This window comes from Strongylocentrotus purpuratus, unplaced genomic scaffold, assembly GCF_000002235.5.
Source record: "Strongylocentrotus purpuratus isolate Spur 01 unplaced genomic scaffold, Spur_5.0 spur5_scaffold_15, whole genome shotgun sequence".
In the NCBI taxonomy this organism is placed as follows: domain Eukaryota; kingdom Metazoa; phylum Echinodermata; class Echinoidea; order Camarodonta; family Strongylocentrotidae; genus Strongylocentrotus; species Strongylocentrotus purpuratus.
Genome location: NW_022145600.1, coordinates 443,934 through 462,529, shown reverse-complemented (window position 1 = coordinate 462,529; position 18,596 = coordinate 443,934). Strand labels below are relative to the sequence as shown.

Here is an 18,596-nt window from a genome sequence, read left to right as displayed (position 1 = left end):
GCTCTATTTGGAAGGCGGGGAAAATAAACTCCAACTGACAAGCACTACCTGTATCCTCTGGATGAGAAAACATGGGCTAAACATTCCTCACCCGATCGACCCAGGCTCTCTATCCTACTTATATTATCACTTGGTATGGACAAATTGATGTGGACACTGTGTGAGGAAAATAAGCTCAGTGTATATAGGTCACATGACACTTGTGTGGTTGTCTGTACTTTCAGAAGAGTGCTTCAAATTTCCATGGCAATAAATACTTTGTTTGCGATCAATCATCCTTGCTTGTGAGGCTCATGCTTATGATTATAAAACAGAGCACTGTGTGGGGTGAGCGCTGATTGGACGGGTGGGACCTCACGAAAACCAGTACGCGACGTAAGGTGAGCCCTGATTGGATGGATCTTTTTCGGGATAGTACGCGGTGTAAGGCGGGCGCTGATTGGAAGGATTTCTCGTCAGCCGGTGCGAGGTAGAAAGTGGGCGCTGATTGGACGGATCTCTCACAAGCTCTAACAAGGGGGGTAAGGTGAGTGCTGAGAGGTGCGCTAGTTTAGGCCTACGAGGGGAGGGGGGGGGGGGGGGGGAGAGAACATACGAATGAATAATTATTAAGTGGGTCAGACGTCTGGTTTATGGTTCAAAAACTAAAGAGCGTTCGGGTTCATTTTGCACTCCGAGATGAGAATCTGCTGAAACAAGTTGATGCAGCGGAAAATGTCAACTCGATACTCGCAAATTCAAGAGGTATCCTATCTTACAAACTTGACATAGTCCTTCATCCTCATTGTCAAGAATAGTTTTAACGATTTCCTGATTTCTCGGAGTTGTCTCTTAAATAGCACGATTTTGGGTTGAAGGTGATTTTCGTCGGGTTGGAAATAATTCCATCCTAAGTCGGACAGGAGCATACTAATCCTTGAAATATAGTGAAGAAACTCACATGTGCTATCAAGCTACGAAATATTCTCCAATGATCTGTTAGATTTGAGGAGCAAGCACCGAAATGTATTTCAAGCCGACCATATACCGCGTTGTATTTTACTTCGCGTTAATCAACATTTTTAGCCGTGATAATGGCTCGATGGCGGTCTCACTTACATTTGATACCAGTGAAGTATCATCCAGCTCCATCAGCTCGGATGTCGTCCCTGATCAAGCTGGAACCTTCATGCTTGGAGGTGAGACGTCTCGGGAGGATGGCGGTCAAGCTGGAACGTTCGTGCTCGGCGGCGGCACATCACGGGAGGTGGACGGTAACCCTTCACCCGATGAGATTGTAAAGCTCTTCTTGGCAGATTTTGATCGTCGCGCTGATCAGGAATTCCCTGGTTTAATGGAGAAACAATGGACCTACTACACAAACCTTACAGAGGAAAATCGACAAATAAAGGTAACTATAATTGTCTTTATATTTATATTTTACCAAACATATTATATTCCACACAATATACACTAGTTTTGTCCTAGTGAATATAAGTAATGGCTTTCGGTTTCTACATGTTTGATAATTATGTCTTGGAAAAAAATCCATGAATTTAGCTTTAAATCAAATTGCGTCTTTATCCTACATTTATATATTTTTTCCCATTTCACACACATAAAACGACACACATACCACTTTAAATTTGATGATTTTGTGTAACACGTAAATATGTAAATAATATGCTAAAAGTATGTAAATACTATGTAAATACTATGTTAATATTTGAATATAACCTGTCATGATCAACACCAAAGTTCAAAGGTGATCCCCTTTGTATCGACTTTTGAACTTGGTTTGTACCATCAGATAGATCTTAAACGATTTTGACAATTTTAGAAACCTCTTTCAGAATATGACAATAATTATATTCCATCAGTGACAATATTGTAGAGTTTTATGACTTAATATCTTATAATTCCCCCATTTTTTACAGGTTGAAGCTAAGATTCGAATCACCGAGTTTGATTCTGAATCACGTCGTACTGCTCAGACCTACTACCATACCTATCCTTCTCATCAGATCTCCTACGATGTCAGACGTGAACTCGAAGCTATAGCCTCGACATCGGGTTTGCCCACCTACGTGGACGAAGTCACTCAAGAGGTAGGTGTCTCATGATGTATATCTATCATCTCGTTATTAAGACCACGATCTCAATCAAACGATCATATTCAAACTATTCCGACGTAGACTACGATTCCATTCAGATTAAACTTGATAAATCTATTAAAAATAGACATATTTGACCTTTCTTTATTTGTCATAAGTTTCCCTGCATATTTATTCAAATATTATTCTAGAAAAGAAACTTATTGTTGCATGACTCAAGACCGTCCAATGTTTGTATTTTAGTGATTAATTCAGAATAAATCAATCCTGTTGGCATTATTGGTGCATTGCTGCTGAAATTCCAGAACATTATGGAGCTCTGTTTTTAATCCAGGGTAAGCAATTATAAATGACTCTTGGTAGGAAAGTATAATTATTACATGATGCGTTACAATACTAGTGCTGTGTTTTTAATGGATAACTTATTCACAGATATTCAAGTCCTTGATTTATCAAATACTCGAATGAAAATAGAAATTGAAGATTCGTTAACTTTACAATATTCAAACTTCAGTCTGATACGAGTTTTAAATCTTCTTTAAGAAGAAGAAAGTATGACAAAGTTGTTGATTTTAATCTCGTACTCACAGAGTAATCTAGTAATAAAGATTTACAATGTTTTAACTAAATAGGCTACAGAACTATTGAAATGCAATTTCAAAAATACAATCCGACCTGATCATTATTTACATTGCGTCTGTACAAGGTTTATTGTAGAGCTCAAAAGGGAGGAAACCCAAATAAACCAAACTTGAACTTGATCTAGATCAGTGGACCATTTGACAGCTTGAATAATAAACCGTGTGAGAATGGCGTGAGATCATTATCAGTCTTGAGATGCTCTAAGTACAGTTCGCTTGTGATGGAAACTACAATTCAACTGTCAATTTCATTAACACTCTCGATGTTGTATATTCTTCTCATATAGTTTTTATAAAATTTAATTAAATTTTGATTTTTTTTTTTCGACCCGTTTCTCTGGTTTCCACATTTTCTAAAATCAAATTGATGTTAGAGCGGACTTAAACGGAGACTTTAGACTGTAGCTCTGTATGGTTAATGGCAGAAGGCTCTTTTGCACATTTGTTTGAATTATTTCTTTCATTGTTGACGATGATGTGTTTGATATGATTCGATTTTATTTTATTTACCAAGTATAAAAACATATAAATAACAACATACATGATAACATGAGAAAATAACATTGGATGGATCACCCTGCTCAGCTGTGCCAGTGCATCACAGCTGTTCTACCGAGGGGTCCAGTTTACAATGCGAAACAAACGAGAGAAAATGATATATCACAAATTCTTTCGTCTTATAGATAATTCATTCTAATTTCATTATAAAGACATTTACCGACAAAAATAGAATTATCATTTTTATTTAATTGTTTTCAATGATAGCTAGAGGATGTGAAGTCTCGAATGGAGCAGAGATATCACACGGCTAAGGTATGCAGGAAGAAAGGTAGACGAGCACGGAAAGAATGTCTGCGTCTAGATCCAGGTAAATAAACTAAATTATTTTGATCGTCTTTATTAAGCCCCATCCAACTGTGATCCGATTACAATGTAAAAGATATTGTAGTATCGTGGTTACATGTTATAATGATTAGATAATAACTATATTTAGAGTGCGCAACATGATCGCTAAGAAGAAAAAACAATAGCCCAATGCATCACCTTATGACACATGCGATCATGACAATGACAGTCATGACGTAATGCGAACATGAATTCTGTTGGCAATATAAATACGGCATAGAAATTGCCCTAAAGTTGATTTCTTGAAAGTCGTTGTGATCGTGTTACTTATTAATCCCAGGGTGTTGCTCAATGCGCCTGCAAGGTACCTTGGCGTGACCCCTACTGCCCTGAAAGCATTTACTACACCTGGGTGAGGAACGGCAAATGTAGATCGTCAAGATAATTCATGGTGTTTGCCCTGACTATTTATCCCACCTGATGTTATGTTACCCCCTCCTCGAGGAATGTTAGATCATCCTCACAAAATCTCTTAACCGCCCCAAGATGTAGGACTAAATCATTTGGAAATAGAGCCTTTTCATTTCAATCACCCGCATTATGGAACTCTCTCCCATGTACTCTTAGCTCCCAGCACAATATTGACCTGTTTAAGAAACAATTGAAATCCCACCTCTTTCAAGTGCATACTATAGCATGCATTCTTATTCAGAAATGATGTTGCTTTGTAATAATTGTAGCTTATTGTAATTGTTATTTAGAATATGTAGTTAAAACTGTATATGGGATATAAATGTTACAGTACCTCTATATTACTAATTTAGGCAGTATCTTTTTTATGTCATGTTGTATTATGTAATTTATGTAAAGTGCACTGATATTTCTTAGGACAGGAATTGCGCTATAATAGTGGTACGTATTACTATTATTAATGTCTCGATATAGGACATTAGTACCGCGACCCACAAAGCTAGTGACAGCCCAATAACGTATGCACAAGACCACCGCGTGTCTTAGGCTGCGTTCATGCTTGATTTTGACGGCCAGAATCAGGCATCTGTTACGCGTTTAGTTTAAAACACGGTTGCGTCTTAGCTCACTTTTGTAGAATCACCGAAAAACGGCGATCACGATCGCCGATCGTAAACTCACAAAAAGATGCGTTTACAATTTGTAAACGCGTTTAAATGGGGTCAACGCACTGACCTCTAGTGGGTCTACGTAGCATGCACAGTGAAGGTTTGCGAATCCAGCTGGAAGACCAATTAAGGCCACACACTGAGAATTGCCTGGGGGAGCCAGAGAAGTAAGCATGAACACTACATCGTGGAACTGCGATCACGATGAGCGTTTACGATGAGCGTTTCAGATCGCTCATTCTGCCTTCAAAAGTTAAGCATGAACGCAGCCTTAAACCTCTGTAAACTGTTCGTGATTGATATTTGTTGGTCAAATTAATAGTAAAAATGAAATTGTTTAGTTTCACAAGACTTTCGGGAGGAGATATTGCCATATCGGCTTGACAGGGTAAAAGACAGAAGATTAAAGTATATATAAAACAGATAAGGGGAAGGCGAGGAGAAAAGGAAAGAGAGAAGATCATGAGACACAATCTTTCATGCTCACTTTCTCAATAAGTTTTCCTATTCACATTAAGAGGTCAAAAGATCGTCGACATAATATAAACACGGCATTGGTAAAGTAAACAGTACGCCTTCAGTGATTATAAATGTCTCGAAATTTGGAGGAGAGGTGATTTTAGAACTTCCCAATGCCAATAAATCCTCTTAAAGTTGAAGCTTTAAAGATTGAATAATTTCTCACAGTGTATAGAGTCAATTAAGTATACAACTTATCCTGAATTCTGTAAATATAATTTCATATCGAGGAAAACAGTTTTTTCCAAAAAGTAAATGAACATTGTTTATTTTGCAATAGACGATGTGTTTGGATTTGTAAATTTCGATGTGTTAGCGAAAATGTTCATAGAAACCATATGGAAGGCTCAACTAACATGTAATACCATGGTGTATGGTACTTGTACATTTATATACACGCAAGTCTTGACTATTCGCTCGATTTCTCTATCTTTCTTTATTCGTCACTCTGCTATTTACAGCTTACAACCGAAATAATTTGGCATTTAGCAATGATTTGTAGTCATTCATTGCGAATCTTGTTTCATTCTCTGACTATATATTTTCTATTCACTACAACTAACCACTACTCTTAATTACATTTAAATTCAATATGTTAATAATCTCACGCTTGCAAGGGTGAAATTTCTGAATAAACTGTTCTTGAGAGCTATAAAGACGTCATATCGAGGTCATTTCCTTAGGAATGCATTTCGCTGTTAATTCGAACCTAAACTTGACCCTGTCTTGGTCCCGTATTCTGTTAAACAAACCATGTGGATTATAACTACTAGTGAAATACTCACTGTAGGGGATGGTGGAGGTATAATAGGTGTCAGTAATGAATTCAGCGTGATTCCTTAATGACATTGACCTTAAGAGGTCAAAGGTTAAATGTAGGTGACATTACCATTTATAATGTTAAAGAGATCAATTAGAGGACTGCTGAACAGGCAGCAATTCTGATTGGAAACGTCATCACAAAGTTTTTCACGATCAATGTTGTTTTTACTTTCGTTTCATGATAGTTTTGTGGGATGTGAGTAGACCACTCCGGTCCCTGGTACTATCTAGACATGATTCATTTACTGAGGGTTTCAAGATGGATGGTGTTAGATCATCTTTGTGGTTTTGAGTCGTGCATTGGAACACGTCGCCACCAGTAGCCATTTCATTTATAGTGGTCTCTGTGTCGCTCCTTCATGTCCCTCCCGCCCCCCATCCCCACCCCTATATTCAAGCACTCACCAACTCCGTCACGTCACCTGGCGTGCTCAGTATTTTGTGAAAATTGGTTCAACATTTTCAACCCAGTGCCAGTAGCACTTCTATTATTTGCGGTCTGTTATAATGTCGCCGTTTGACGCCCCTGGACGCCCCACAGTCCCCTCCCACCAATATTCGTACACCCGTCAATTCCGACACGTCACCTGGCCTGGCGTGATGTGTGTTGTGAAAATTGGTTCAATATGGGTAGCACACCTTGTTGATTAAAGACACGTGGCCCGCATCCCATTTGCAGTATACCGATTACACGAACAGGAGCAAGAAGGCGAAACATTTCCGACGAGAAAAAATAGAAGTTTCAAACGGGTCATTAAGAATACCGAAAACAAATCAACTTTAAGATCAAAAGACAGCTAGGTCACTATGTAAGAGGTCCAATGTATTATATTTCAGCTACAGTATCAATATCATGAGGTATATGAATTTATTTCATGAAGCCTTCACTTTTCAGGAAGAAGAAGAAGACTGTGCATTGGTATTCAAGAAACGAAGATGCGTAACCATGACAATGCTACGAGATGAGAGATTATATGTTTACATCAGGCTGTGATGAAAGCTAGGAAAGTGGATCAAGGGTCCCTTTATTTGTATGTTATGATCAATTATTTGAAGGAAGGTAGTGATGACAAGATTGGTGATGATCATAATGCCATGGACTTTGACCGGACATCATGGTCAAGGACCATGGTTAATCTCACGAAATGGAAAGTAGCAATGAAGCGAAACGATGAGGGAGGATGTACTTACGAGGGTTAGTGAGATGACGGGGTTTAGGGATCAAGCAGGGGGCCATAAGGGGGCCGAAAATGGTAGTAGGTTGGCGGTGGGTGGTGGTGGTTGATGATGATGATGATGCTTACGATGGTGATGACGTCTTCATAGTAGCTGTTTATACATATTGGAGTGATGGTGATGATGATGATGATGATGATGATGATGATGATGATCAGAATAATGATGCTCGACGTGGAGGTGGTGTTTTTGTTGGTTGTGATGGTGTTGACGATGCTTGTGATGGTTATGATATTGTTATTGTTAGTAATGAGTAAAGGGTTGGCGACAGTCTTGACATAAGTGATAATGGTAATTTTTGTTTGATATTGGTATTTTAATCGAGCCATGGACAGACTGCTGTAAGCTCATATATTAACTTTTAAACATTTATCGTAAGGTTTTCAGAAGTAAAGTGTCGTTTCATTTTTATGGATATCAGTTTTCAACATTCAATATAAAAAGAATCCTGCCGGGAGCCTTTGGTTTATCAGTCACTGAAAACCGCCTGTGATAATATATGAAGGGAAAGATGAACTCTTTCACGGCATGATTTATTGAAAAGACAGAGCAAGCTAATTTCTGAGAAAATCTGGAAATGTTCGACATCCATCATGAGTTTTATGTTGTGCTTTACAGTCTACTGTTTATGTCTGCTATCACACACATCAGCCAATGATATACCAAGAAATGTCGTAAATTCAATGGATTATGTCATGTTCAAGAGTTTTCTCACCCTCCCCATCTCGAGATTGCCTGTGACCTTTGTACATGTAGAATACCCTGTCTTTGCTTGGATAGGATTCACATCATCCCGAGCAGGATCTTATTGTCAGATATGATATAAAACATTATTGTCACATCGGATTATATTAGTTTTATTCTCATGAACAATGGCGAAGTTTACAGGAGAACACAAGGGCAAGTTCTTAACTCCCAATCCATCGAAGGGGGGGGGGGGTGAAAGTGAGAGAAAGAGAAAGCGAAAGAAGATAATAGAACACCTTTCACACTCCCCCCTAATCAGTTGCCTTGGTAATTCGCTTTTTCCCACCTGGTATGACCGCAGCCCCCCCCCCCCCCCCACCCCCACTAACGAGAAGCTAGTGCCCCCTGCATAGCTGGGTCTATGCTTCACCACTGATTGTTGTCGATTCATACACGGTTTATTCTCATAACACGAGGCGTAGCTCCAAAGAGAATGGGGCACATGCTCCCTATGAAATGACGAAAGCGAGATGAAGAGAGAGAAATTAAGGAGAAGGCCATACAAAAAAGATGATGCGCACCTACCCGAGGGACTCTTGCAACGCCAGTTACCCCCCCCCCTTCCCCCATGACACGGGACCCCCTCAATAGCTGGGCTCGAGCTACACCACATCTCATGAATCATGACTGGAGGGAATGTAGTCTGATAGGTTCGGCGCAGGTGAAATCCATGTGGTTTTAGTAGAATCCTCTGCGAAAGTTTGTTGATTGAGTGGCAATAATCTTTACCGGTGTTTGTAGTGAAATGAAAGAACCGCAAATACAATACGCATAAATCATTATTAATAACAGCCACGGAAGTAGTAGTAATGGTGATTACTTTTTATCATCTTAATCAGCATCTTTACCAATTTCATTAAAATTATCCTAATACTTTAAAGTTAGAACTATAATGATATATATCTAAAGCCCCCTCTCAATTGTTGGGAGCCCACTAAAATTGGGCTCCCAACACTTGAGAGGGGCTTTAAACGCGAACATACATCTGTAACGATTCGGAATGCCCTTTGTACCCCTTAGAAGATAAAACAAACCCCTATGATTATCAACCCTGTAACTCTCCTTTCAGATCTGAAACGTGTAATGGGAGAGAGTCGAGATGATGATGAGCTTCTATGGGCGTGGCAGGGTTGGAGGAACGAGACAGGAGCTCCTAATCGTGATGACTTCCAGAGATTCGTGGAACTCAGTAACACTGTAGCACAACAGAGTGGTAAGATCCGCAATTCCTAATAAGCCTATTTACAAAGTGCCTCCCAGATATATAATCACATATTTTTGTCTGTATTTCTTTTTCTTTTTCTTTGTTTATTCTTTTATTTTACTGCACATTAAAAGTAAAACGTATTGGATTTGAATATACCCAATATTAATACAATGAAGAGATGGTCAAAGCTGGTTAACATTCAGGAGAGAATATTATTACATATCCTATGAAATGTTATCATATCTGATCCTTGATTAAATTTAATTAATGTAGCCACTGAGAAAGATAAATAGTAATGAAAAGACATTAGTCCTATGTTGGCGTGATTAGATTAACTCCAAATAGGTCCATCCTTAATTCGTAAAAATTGAAATGACTACGTTTATGCGACAACTCAATTGGTAGAGCAGTGGTCTCATAATCCGGTGACCCGGGTTCGAAACCAAGTCGATGCGCTAGTGCCCTTTGGTAAGGCATTAATCCTCATTACGAACGAAAGCAGCCAGGTAAAATAACCACCACCATCACAATATACATGGAACTAAAGAAAACTCACCCATACATTACAGAAGTAAAATATGGTTTTAGAGTGACATGGAACGGTGGTAGATGGTGATATATATTTACAAAGAGATTTGGTAAAATCTATCCATTTCATTAACCCTTGATACTTAGGTTTTGACGATCATGGTGACTACCAGCGGCGGCAGTACGACACACCTCATCTGGAACAAACCATGTCGGATCTATTAACCAATCTCCAACCTCTCTATGACAACCTCCATGCTTTCATCAGGAGGAGACTGTATGACATACATGGACCAGAGGTCATTGACCTCAATGGACCCATCCCTTCTCATCTACTAGGTGAGTTTGGTAAAGTTCAAAGGTCATAGTCGGATCCAGGGGTATATTGGGATAATATAGGGGGAAAGGGTAGCAAAAGAAGAAAATAAGGAGAAGAAGAAGAAAAGAGGGAGAAGGAGAAAGAAGAGGAGGAGGAGGAAAAGAAGAAATAGAAAAGAAGAACAAGAACAAGAAGAACAACGAGAAGAAGAAACAGAAAGATAAAACGAAATAAAAGAAGATTAAGAAGAAGAATAACAAGTAAAAAGAGAGAGAAGTTTTATTAGAAAAGAAAAAGGGAAAATAATCATGTCAGGATTTCTTTTAAGACGTACCCCCCCCCCCTCCCCCTCCCTCCCCTACTAAGCGAGTCTTAATATGGAATCGATAGTATACTTGAAATCGCATCACCATGATAACAATCCCGGAAATAAAATCCCTCTAATCGTAAAGAAAGGAATGGCCCTTTCTGAAATTATAAATTGCAAATAATCATTAGTCATGATTATCTAACTTCAACACAACAAAATCTAGGCCTATTCTGCTTTACTCTAAGTGGTATTTATTGACTTTCAGGTGGTATGTGGTCACACTCCTGGTCAAATCTCTTCGATGTCGCTAAACCCTACGAGACCGACGATGATGACCCGACTGAGTTCCTCCAAGAACAGGTAAATTAATAGTTTGTACACCTTTGTACTTTGCATAAGTTGAAACAACGCAATGATATGAAGTTTAGACAAACGGTGTCAACTCGTTTTATAGGGCAACTGCCCTTCTATCACAGAAATTTGCAATAAATGATTTAAATGTTATTACCACTACTTTTATTTGATTTATTGACTGATTGAATTTTCAGTAAATTTAATAACTCACTTGATAATCCGCGTTGGTAGTTTCATTTCGATAATATTATTTAGAGGCTAGATTTCTGGGCACAAAATGTATTATAAACAGCCATGAATATGTATACGTTCGTAAATGTATACAAATAAAATAATCAGGGCTAGTTTCTTGTTTACATCTTATTTTCATGACACAGTTCTATGACAAACAAGTAAAATACGAAAGAGGTTTTGATATTTTTGAAAGCGTTATATTTAAAAAGTCTCTTACAAAAGAACGCTGACCCTGAGTTTTTCTATTCTAATAAAATGCTTGATACCTTTTATTTTCCATCAGAATTATGACATACGAAGACTATACGAGACTGCTGAAGAGTTTTATACATCAATGGGTTATGAGGAGCTTCCGGAATCTTTCTGGGAGAACTCTGTCTTTGGTCAACCTCAAGATGGTCGCAACGTCTCGTGTGAACCAACATCATGGGATTTCCATAACCAAACAGACTTCAGGTAGTTTTTTTATTTTTTTATTTTTTTTCTTCTAATCTTTTGACAGGGTAACCCATTCACCAACAGTAGTGGTCTTCCATGGGGCCCTGAATAAACATGAACATATTTACATCGTTTATAACGTTTATACAGAACAGTTTTTTTTTTAAATACTCATTTGCAAAATAAACATATATCATTAAGAGGACTTGACCTGCGTAATATATTTTAGATTTAACAAGAAAGAAAAAAAAACATACCAATGTAAAATTACGAGAAAAATAGGTGCTCAAAGCCCCTCTAAAGTGTTGGGAGCCCCACAAGTTCGATGGGGAAGTTTCACTTAAACTGTATCATATTAATGTGAAAGAGGATGCCATTTGAGACATATTTCTACAAGGATTGTCAAAACAAACGTGTTTGAAGTCAAATATGGATGAAAGAATACAAGATTTAGGATTCTACGTACAACAGAATGAATGTATCATTTTATCAATATTTGTCTTCAAACACATTTTTTTTTTTTTTTTTTTTTTTTTGGGGGGGGGGGGAATCATTGCAGAAGTGTGTCGTAAATGGCATCCTCTCTCACATTATTATACAATTTTTCCATCATATTTTTGGCGAATTTTGGGCTCCCAAACTTTAGAGGGGCTCTGAACAATGATAATTCCAAATTACAATTCTATAACTGTTATTTCAAGCTAATTTCTTATCACAGGTTACAACATGACCATGGTGGCACCACCTACAGATAGTGATGATAATATAATCGAATCAAGTCATATTTCCTTTTTTTTTTGCATCATAATATATTGCAGGATAACTACATGCTCATCTGAAGTAACCATAGATGAACTCTCGAAGGCACATAACATCCTAGGACACACCCAATACCAGAACTCGTATAGCCATCAACCAACCGCCTTCCGTGAACCAGCGAGTCCAGCTCTCTATGAAGCCATCGCGGATCTGACGTCATCAGAGGTCTTTAGCCCCTCCTACTTGAGGCAACTTGGGCTTTCATTGGACGAGAGGAATGATGATAGTAAGCGAATTTAACAAATAAACTTTTCTTATTGGCTAGCTGTGGATGCTGCGGAGCAGTATGAGCAGCTGTGTCTGCCTCTTTCTCTTTCTCTCTCTCTCTCCTCCCTCTCTCTCTTTCTCTCTCTCCTCTCTCTCTCTCTCTCTCTCTCTCCTCCCTCTGTCCCTTTCTCTCTCTCTCTCTCTCTCTCTCTCTCACTCTCACTCTCATTCTCACTCTCTCTCCCTCTCTCTCTCGCTATCTCTCTTTCTCTACTCTACTCTTCCACTACCCATTCTCCCTATCTCATATTTCTTCTTCTTCTTCCCCCTCTTCTCCTATCAGCCTTTCTCTGTCTCTTTCAGTCAGTGCTTCTTCCCTCCTCAAGCCCTCACTTATCATTTGAGATTTTATTGTACATTCCTTTATACAATCTTTTCAAAATATGAATGGTTATACACATATTATATGGATAAATGGAAATACACATACTTGTATATGAAAAAACGGCAAGACACATAAAATGAAGAAATGGTAATACACATATATGAATAAGTGGTTATACAATTCATGGTCATACACATAAATGGTGATGCACATTAAAATCAATGATATGTTATCTTAATGTACAGAGATACAACTGAATGGCTTGATGAGGACTGCGTTAGATTCCCTAGCTCTTCTGCCCTATGCAAACGCAGTGGATCAATGGAGATGGGGTGTGTTCAATGGTTCTATTCAACCTGATCGATATAACTCCGAGTGGTGGGATCTCAGGTAAGTGGATCAATAGAGGTGGGGTGTGTTCAATGGTTCTATTCAACCTGATCGATATAACTCCGAGTGGTGGGAATTTAGGTAAGTGGATCAATAGAGATGGGGTGTGTTCAATGGTTATTTTTAACCTGATCGATATAACTCCGAGTGGTGGGATCTCAGGTAAGTAGATCAGTAGAGGTGGGGTGTGTTCAATGGTTCTATTTAACCTGATCGATATAACTCCGAGTGGTGGGATCTCAGGTAAGTGGATCAATGTAGATGGGGTGTGTTCAATAGTTCTATTCAACCTGATCGATATAACTCCGAGTGGTGGGATCTCAGGTAAGTATGAGCTCATGATATCCACATGGCATTAAGTGTTAATATGCGTAATGTCACGAAGTGCCTCACAACAGTTCTATCTGCCATTTCTTTCATTTTTTTCTCATCCATTATTTGCTATCTACAAAATTGTATTTTTGTTGTCGAATTATGGTAAGGGGAGTGCAGCTGTCAATTTGTTTTCCTTTTCATGTAGTAGGATATTTATAAATGATTATTAAAAAAAAAAAAATAATGTTATTTCAAGTGTATGTAACCCGCATCTTCCAACATTTTCAACTGTTTAATTCTCAAAACTTCTTGTCATGTACAATTAGTTATGGTTGATTTATGTGTTTGCTATTTTGTACAAAAGTTTTAGTTACTTCTGCTTCAACCCTTCAAATGACCAAATATAGCATCATATGAGTCTACATCATATATTGCCTACTGGAACCATGTGTTTCATGTATAAAGCATATGGGAATTAAAGTAAATCAGCAGTCAACGGGTTAACATCAATGAATCATACGATTGTTTTTTCCAATTTCTTAGATCCGAATATGAGGGTATTGAGCCAGGGGTGGAGAGAACAGACGCAGACTTTGATCCAGGAGCGGAGTTCAACATTGTCTCAGACAGCTCATATGCAAAGTAAGAAAATAATCCTTCATCAATCAAGTTTACTTAAATATTATTATTCCTCTTCATATTTCACGAGAGAATACATAAATATAATGATTCTTTTAAACATTTTTACTGACTTAAGGCTGTATTCAGGGTCAGGGATATCATCATTGTTATAACATGAAAATGAAGTTAGCAGCTAGGATCCCTATGAATAACGATCCCATGTTTCCCGCTGGACATTCAGTAAATTAATAAATGAGAAGCAGTTGTTTTAACTATTATCAACATTCTTCAAAGTCTCCATTTATCTCCCGGGTGTGGAGTGGCAAAAGTAATTCATGTGTTTCCAATATACAATGCCACTGCAGAGGTTCAGTACAAGAACATTTTCATCCTTGATTAGCCCGACTGACTCTGCACCTCTAACATAATGTATGTTTCTCCTTTTCCAGACATTTCCTTGGACAGATCATGAAGTTTCAATTCCTAAAGTCTCTTTGTGAAGCAGCGGGACACACCGGACCAATTCAAGATTGTAATCTCTATGGCAACAGGGTAGCGGGACAACTCATCACGTAAGCGGATAATTATGATTATGAATAGAAAGTAAAATGAGAAAATAAAAAGAACGTAAAGATAACAGAAAATGCAAAGTTTATAGTCTGAGACGATAATGAATAACGTGGATACATTAATTATAATCATAACACTCATTTTTCATATTGTGTGGTATCAAATATATAAAGCAGAGAAAGGGTGACCAATTCTTTTTATCAAATACAAACCTCGAACGAAATATTCCAATTTATTAAAACAACACATTGTTTGAGAGTGTATTATCTCAATTATGTTGGCCACGTGTGCATTGAGGCGGAGGTGGTCTACAGTGTGAATCAAAAAAAGTTTACTCCTAGAAAATTGCTAATTATTTAAAAAAATCACCTATGAACAGTAAATTATTATATATCTCATGAAAGAGTGTTTTATCCCAAATCATTATGTACCATTTTTGTGTGGTATGTGTTCACACATGGATGAACAGGAGGCATTGTTTGCGAGAGTGCCAAAATCGACTTGCGCCAAAGTTGCTTATGTGATGTTTGAATAAAACAATTTGGATTAGGGTATTAATTCGATCTTTGCGGATCAAAATAACATCCCTAACAAAATTGATCATGCCACACATATCAAATATCGAATATCTAATATCAATGAACATTTGTGCGCGTGTGTGTGAGTGTGTGTGACTTTGCTCTTTGCATATGCAATGCATTTCATTTGATACATTAATTTCATTCTCTCACTCCGCTAATCCCAACATAACACATACTGTAGGCATCACTTTGGCGCAAGTCGATTTTGGCACTCTCGCAAACAATGTCTCCTGTTCATCCAAGCGTGAACACATACCACACAAAAATGGTACCAAATGATTTGGGATAAAGCTCTCTTTCATAAGATGTATAATAACTTACTGTTCATAGATGATTTTAAAAATAATTAACAATTTTCTAGGTGTAAACTTTTTTTTTGGACTCACACGGTAGAGGCCTCTCCAGATAAAGATTTTGATAATTGCCATTTTCAGGCAGCGCTGTCCTCATAATCGGCCAGCAAGTATATTTCTATCACAAATTAAATTGTTACTTTGTTAAGACAGACACAGAAAAAGTAATATTCAAGCATGAGACGTCATCTCCCGCGCCTTCCTAGGTTGATGTAATACATGGGCTCTAATACCTAAACTTTTACTTTATTTTAGCACAGAAATATCTCTTCGAACGCGAAGAGAAGTATCAAGTATGGTATAATCATGAATTCTATATTTATATACTGGATGTATTCACACTAATAACCCCAACTTCACATCCATATAAGGGTACCCTTCTGCAACGGTTACCTAATTATAGCAGCTGGAAAAACGTAAAAATGCGGGCATAAAATATACTTCCTGTATGTAAAACCTCGATTGTGGATAGGCGTAATTCCGACCTTTCTTTAAAAGTAAATTAACAAATTTCAATTTCAATTTGAAAATTTAACAAAGGTTCGCTAAACAGATTAACACTATTCTGTTAATTTGGGAACTTCATTTTGATAACTTTGAGTTTGTAGATAAACTTCTGGGTAAGCTCTCTGATCATCATCAGTTTCAAGGAACTACATGACCTAACAATATAAGTCTGGTGAATATGAGTTTATATCTCGTTCTATCTCTCCCTCTCTCCACCCCCTCTCTCTCTCTCTCTCTCACTGTTTTATCTTTCTATCTATATTATGTATGTATGTATATATCTATTTCTCTATCTACCTATATATATATATATCTATCTATTTACTTAACTATCTCTATCTATAAACATGTAGTATATATCTCTCTCAATCAATCAATCTATATCTCTCTCTATATTATGTATCTCTCTATCCTAGCACTGCTATGCAGCTGGGTAAAACACGCTCATGGACCGAGATCTTCTACATCTTGACCCAACAGTACAACCTCGATACGTCACCGCTCTTGGAATACTTCCAGCCGCTTAATGAATTTCTTGAGAGAGAGAACCGTAGGAATGGAGATTCAACAGGGTGGGCTCAATCTGCAAGAAGGCCTGATCAAACGCCTGGGCGACCAAAGCCTAGTCCAGCTGGTAGCCGTACGTAATGCTGAGCTTGGTTATAAATTAACCCGGAAATTAACTCATCATGATTAAATTGAGACATTCAAATATAATCTTTTTACTAATATTAATCCTTCTTATGATATAAGATAAGTTTGCTTTTCCCTTTCGGTCACATATTATATGACACAATATAATTATGAAACCAAATTCTTTTTTTCTTTCACATTAAAGACTTCCATGTAAGAATACAGCAATACTTCACGATGGTACATGTATCATTCATGTCTATAACAACAAAAATCATTACAATATCAACAATATTCTAGTAGAGTTGCTTTCAGTTGAAACTGGTATAATTTTTGACATTTTTTTGTGGTTGAAAGAATTATAGATTAATAGCAAAGAGAGAGAGAGAGAGCGAGAGAGAGAGAATTCACAATTGCGGAATTGAAGGACTTTGAGGAAAATATAATTCCCCATCCATTGAGGAGAGCACACTCAGTGAAAGAGGTTTTGTTAATCATTAACCTTTCTCTTTGTCATCAGCCATTGCCACAGAGGTAAGTTATGAACGCAGTTAACTGATAAAAGCTTGGCCACAAGCGAGGTTTTCTCCAGAAGTTTAAAGTTGTTTTAAACTTTTCCCAAGCACATATAGTATTCTCTATCTTTCTTCAACATAACATTCGATAAGATAGTTTTACAGGTTGTCAAGATAAGATTTAGGATCTTCACATCGCAGTGTCTTCAGATGACGGTTCGGAATCTTCTATCTGCCCTATGGAGTCGTCATGTAGCCTAATGACTTGGGATTATCCGAATTGACGTTTCTGGAACACCATGATCATCTCAATTAGAGGTTTGTGTAAAAGGTGAGTAAATAATCTAACGAATCTAACAAACTTGGCCACCATTCCCATGCATACCCTCTTTCTCTCTCTCAAACACATTACATAATACAGGGTTAAAAGATTTATGATCTTCCCATCGAAGCGTCTTCAGGGGGAGGTTCTGAATCATCTGTGTCTCCTGTGGTGTCACCATAATGAAGACGTGGGATCATCTGAATCCACGCATGCCTCATCAGGAACACATCTTGGTTCGAGGTTTGTATGAAAGGTCAGTAAATGACCCAACGAATCTTACAAACTTGGCCACCATATTTAGGGTTTTTACTCATCTTAACCATTCCCAAGCCTCATACTCTCTCAAATCAATAACTTTTCATAAAACAGGGTTTTACAGTGTCGTCAAGAATTGGAGTTTCGCATCGCAATGTCGCCAGGTGACACTTGTAGATCACCTGCTGTCCTGTGGCGTCACCATCCCGTGATTGTGAATCATCTGAGTGATGCTCCAGGAACATCATTATAATCTTCATTCGAGCTTCGTGTGAGATCGAGGTGGGTAAGTACTAATGAATCTAACAAACTTGGCCACCAGAAATGGATTTGCTTCATTTAACCTACAGGCTTATTTCTGCAGGTTCATTTCCAGATTCAGACGTGGGGCGGACGAAAACTGTACTGTTTCTTTAGCGGATTATGCAAAACATCTCAAGGTCTAAGCCGTGTCTCTTCAAGCATGGATTAGTAGGTCCATGCTTCAAGGTAAGATTTCACCCATGAAAACTTGGCCACCATGCATCCATGCATTTATTATATCCTGCTTCACCTTGATAATGTTTTCCCTCCATTCGAGAGTTTTCACATTTTAAAACGAGAATTTTCAAGGAATAAGGAGCACTCCTGCAGCCGGTACAACGCTACCACGGCAAATCAGAATGGTTGAACCAAAATGGCATCACA

General features: G+C 37.9%; 1 protein-coding gene across 1 annotated transcript; it reads left to right on the top strand.

Moving 5' to 3' along the window:
- Positions 1-595: 595 nt before the first annotated feature.
- On the top strand, positions 596-17,728 carry LOC582767 (angiotensin-converting enzyme). Its single transcript, XM_030985291.1, has 12 exons — positions 596-1,390; positions 1,917-2,087; positions 3,500-3,602; positions 9,113-9,256; positions 9,926-10,117; positions 10,673-10,767; positions 11,279-11,451; positions 12,252-12,478; positions 13,090-13,234; positions 14,093-14,191; positions 14,620-14,742; positions 16,598-17,728. Exons 1-12 carry the CDS (start codon positions 1,004-1,006, stop codon positions 16,827-16,829), a joined length of 2,091 nt encoding a protein of 696 aa, XP_030841151.1. The 5' UTR covers positions 596-1,003; the 3' UTR covers positions 16,830-17,728.
- The last annotated feature ends 868 nt before the right edge of the window (positions 17,729-18,596 follow it).

Coding starts and splice junctions, on each gene's coding strand:
- LOC582767 (XM_030985291.1), top strand. CDS start 1,004: ATGTATTTCAAGCCGACCATATACCGCGTTGTATTTTACTTCGCGTTA. Junction 2,088..3,499: donor TGGACGAAGTCACTCAAGAG/GTAGGTGTCTCA, acceptor TTTCAATGATAG/CTAGAGGATGTGAAGTCTCG. Junction 10,118..10,672: donor CATCCCTTCTCATCTACTAG/GTGAGTTTGGTA, acceptor ATTGACTTTCAG/GTGGTATGTGGTCACACTCC.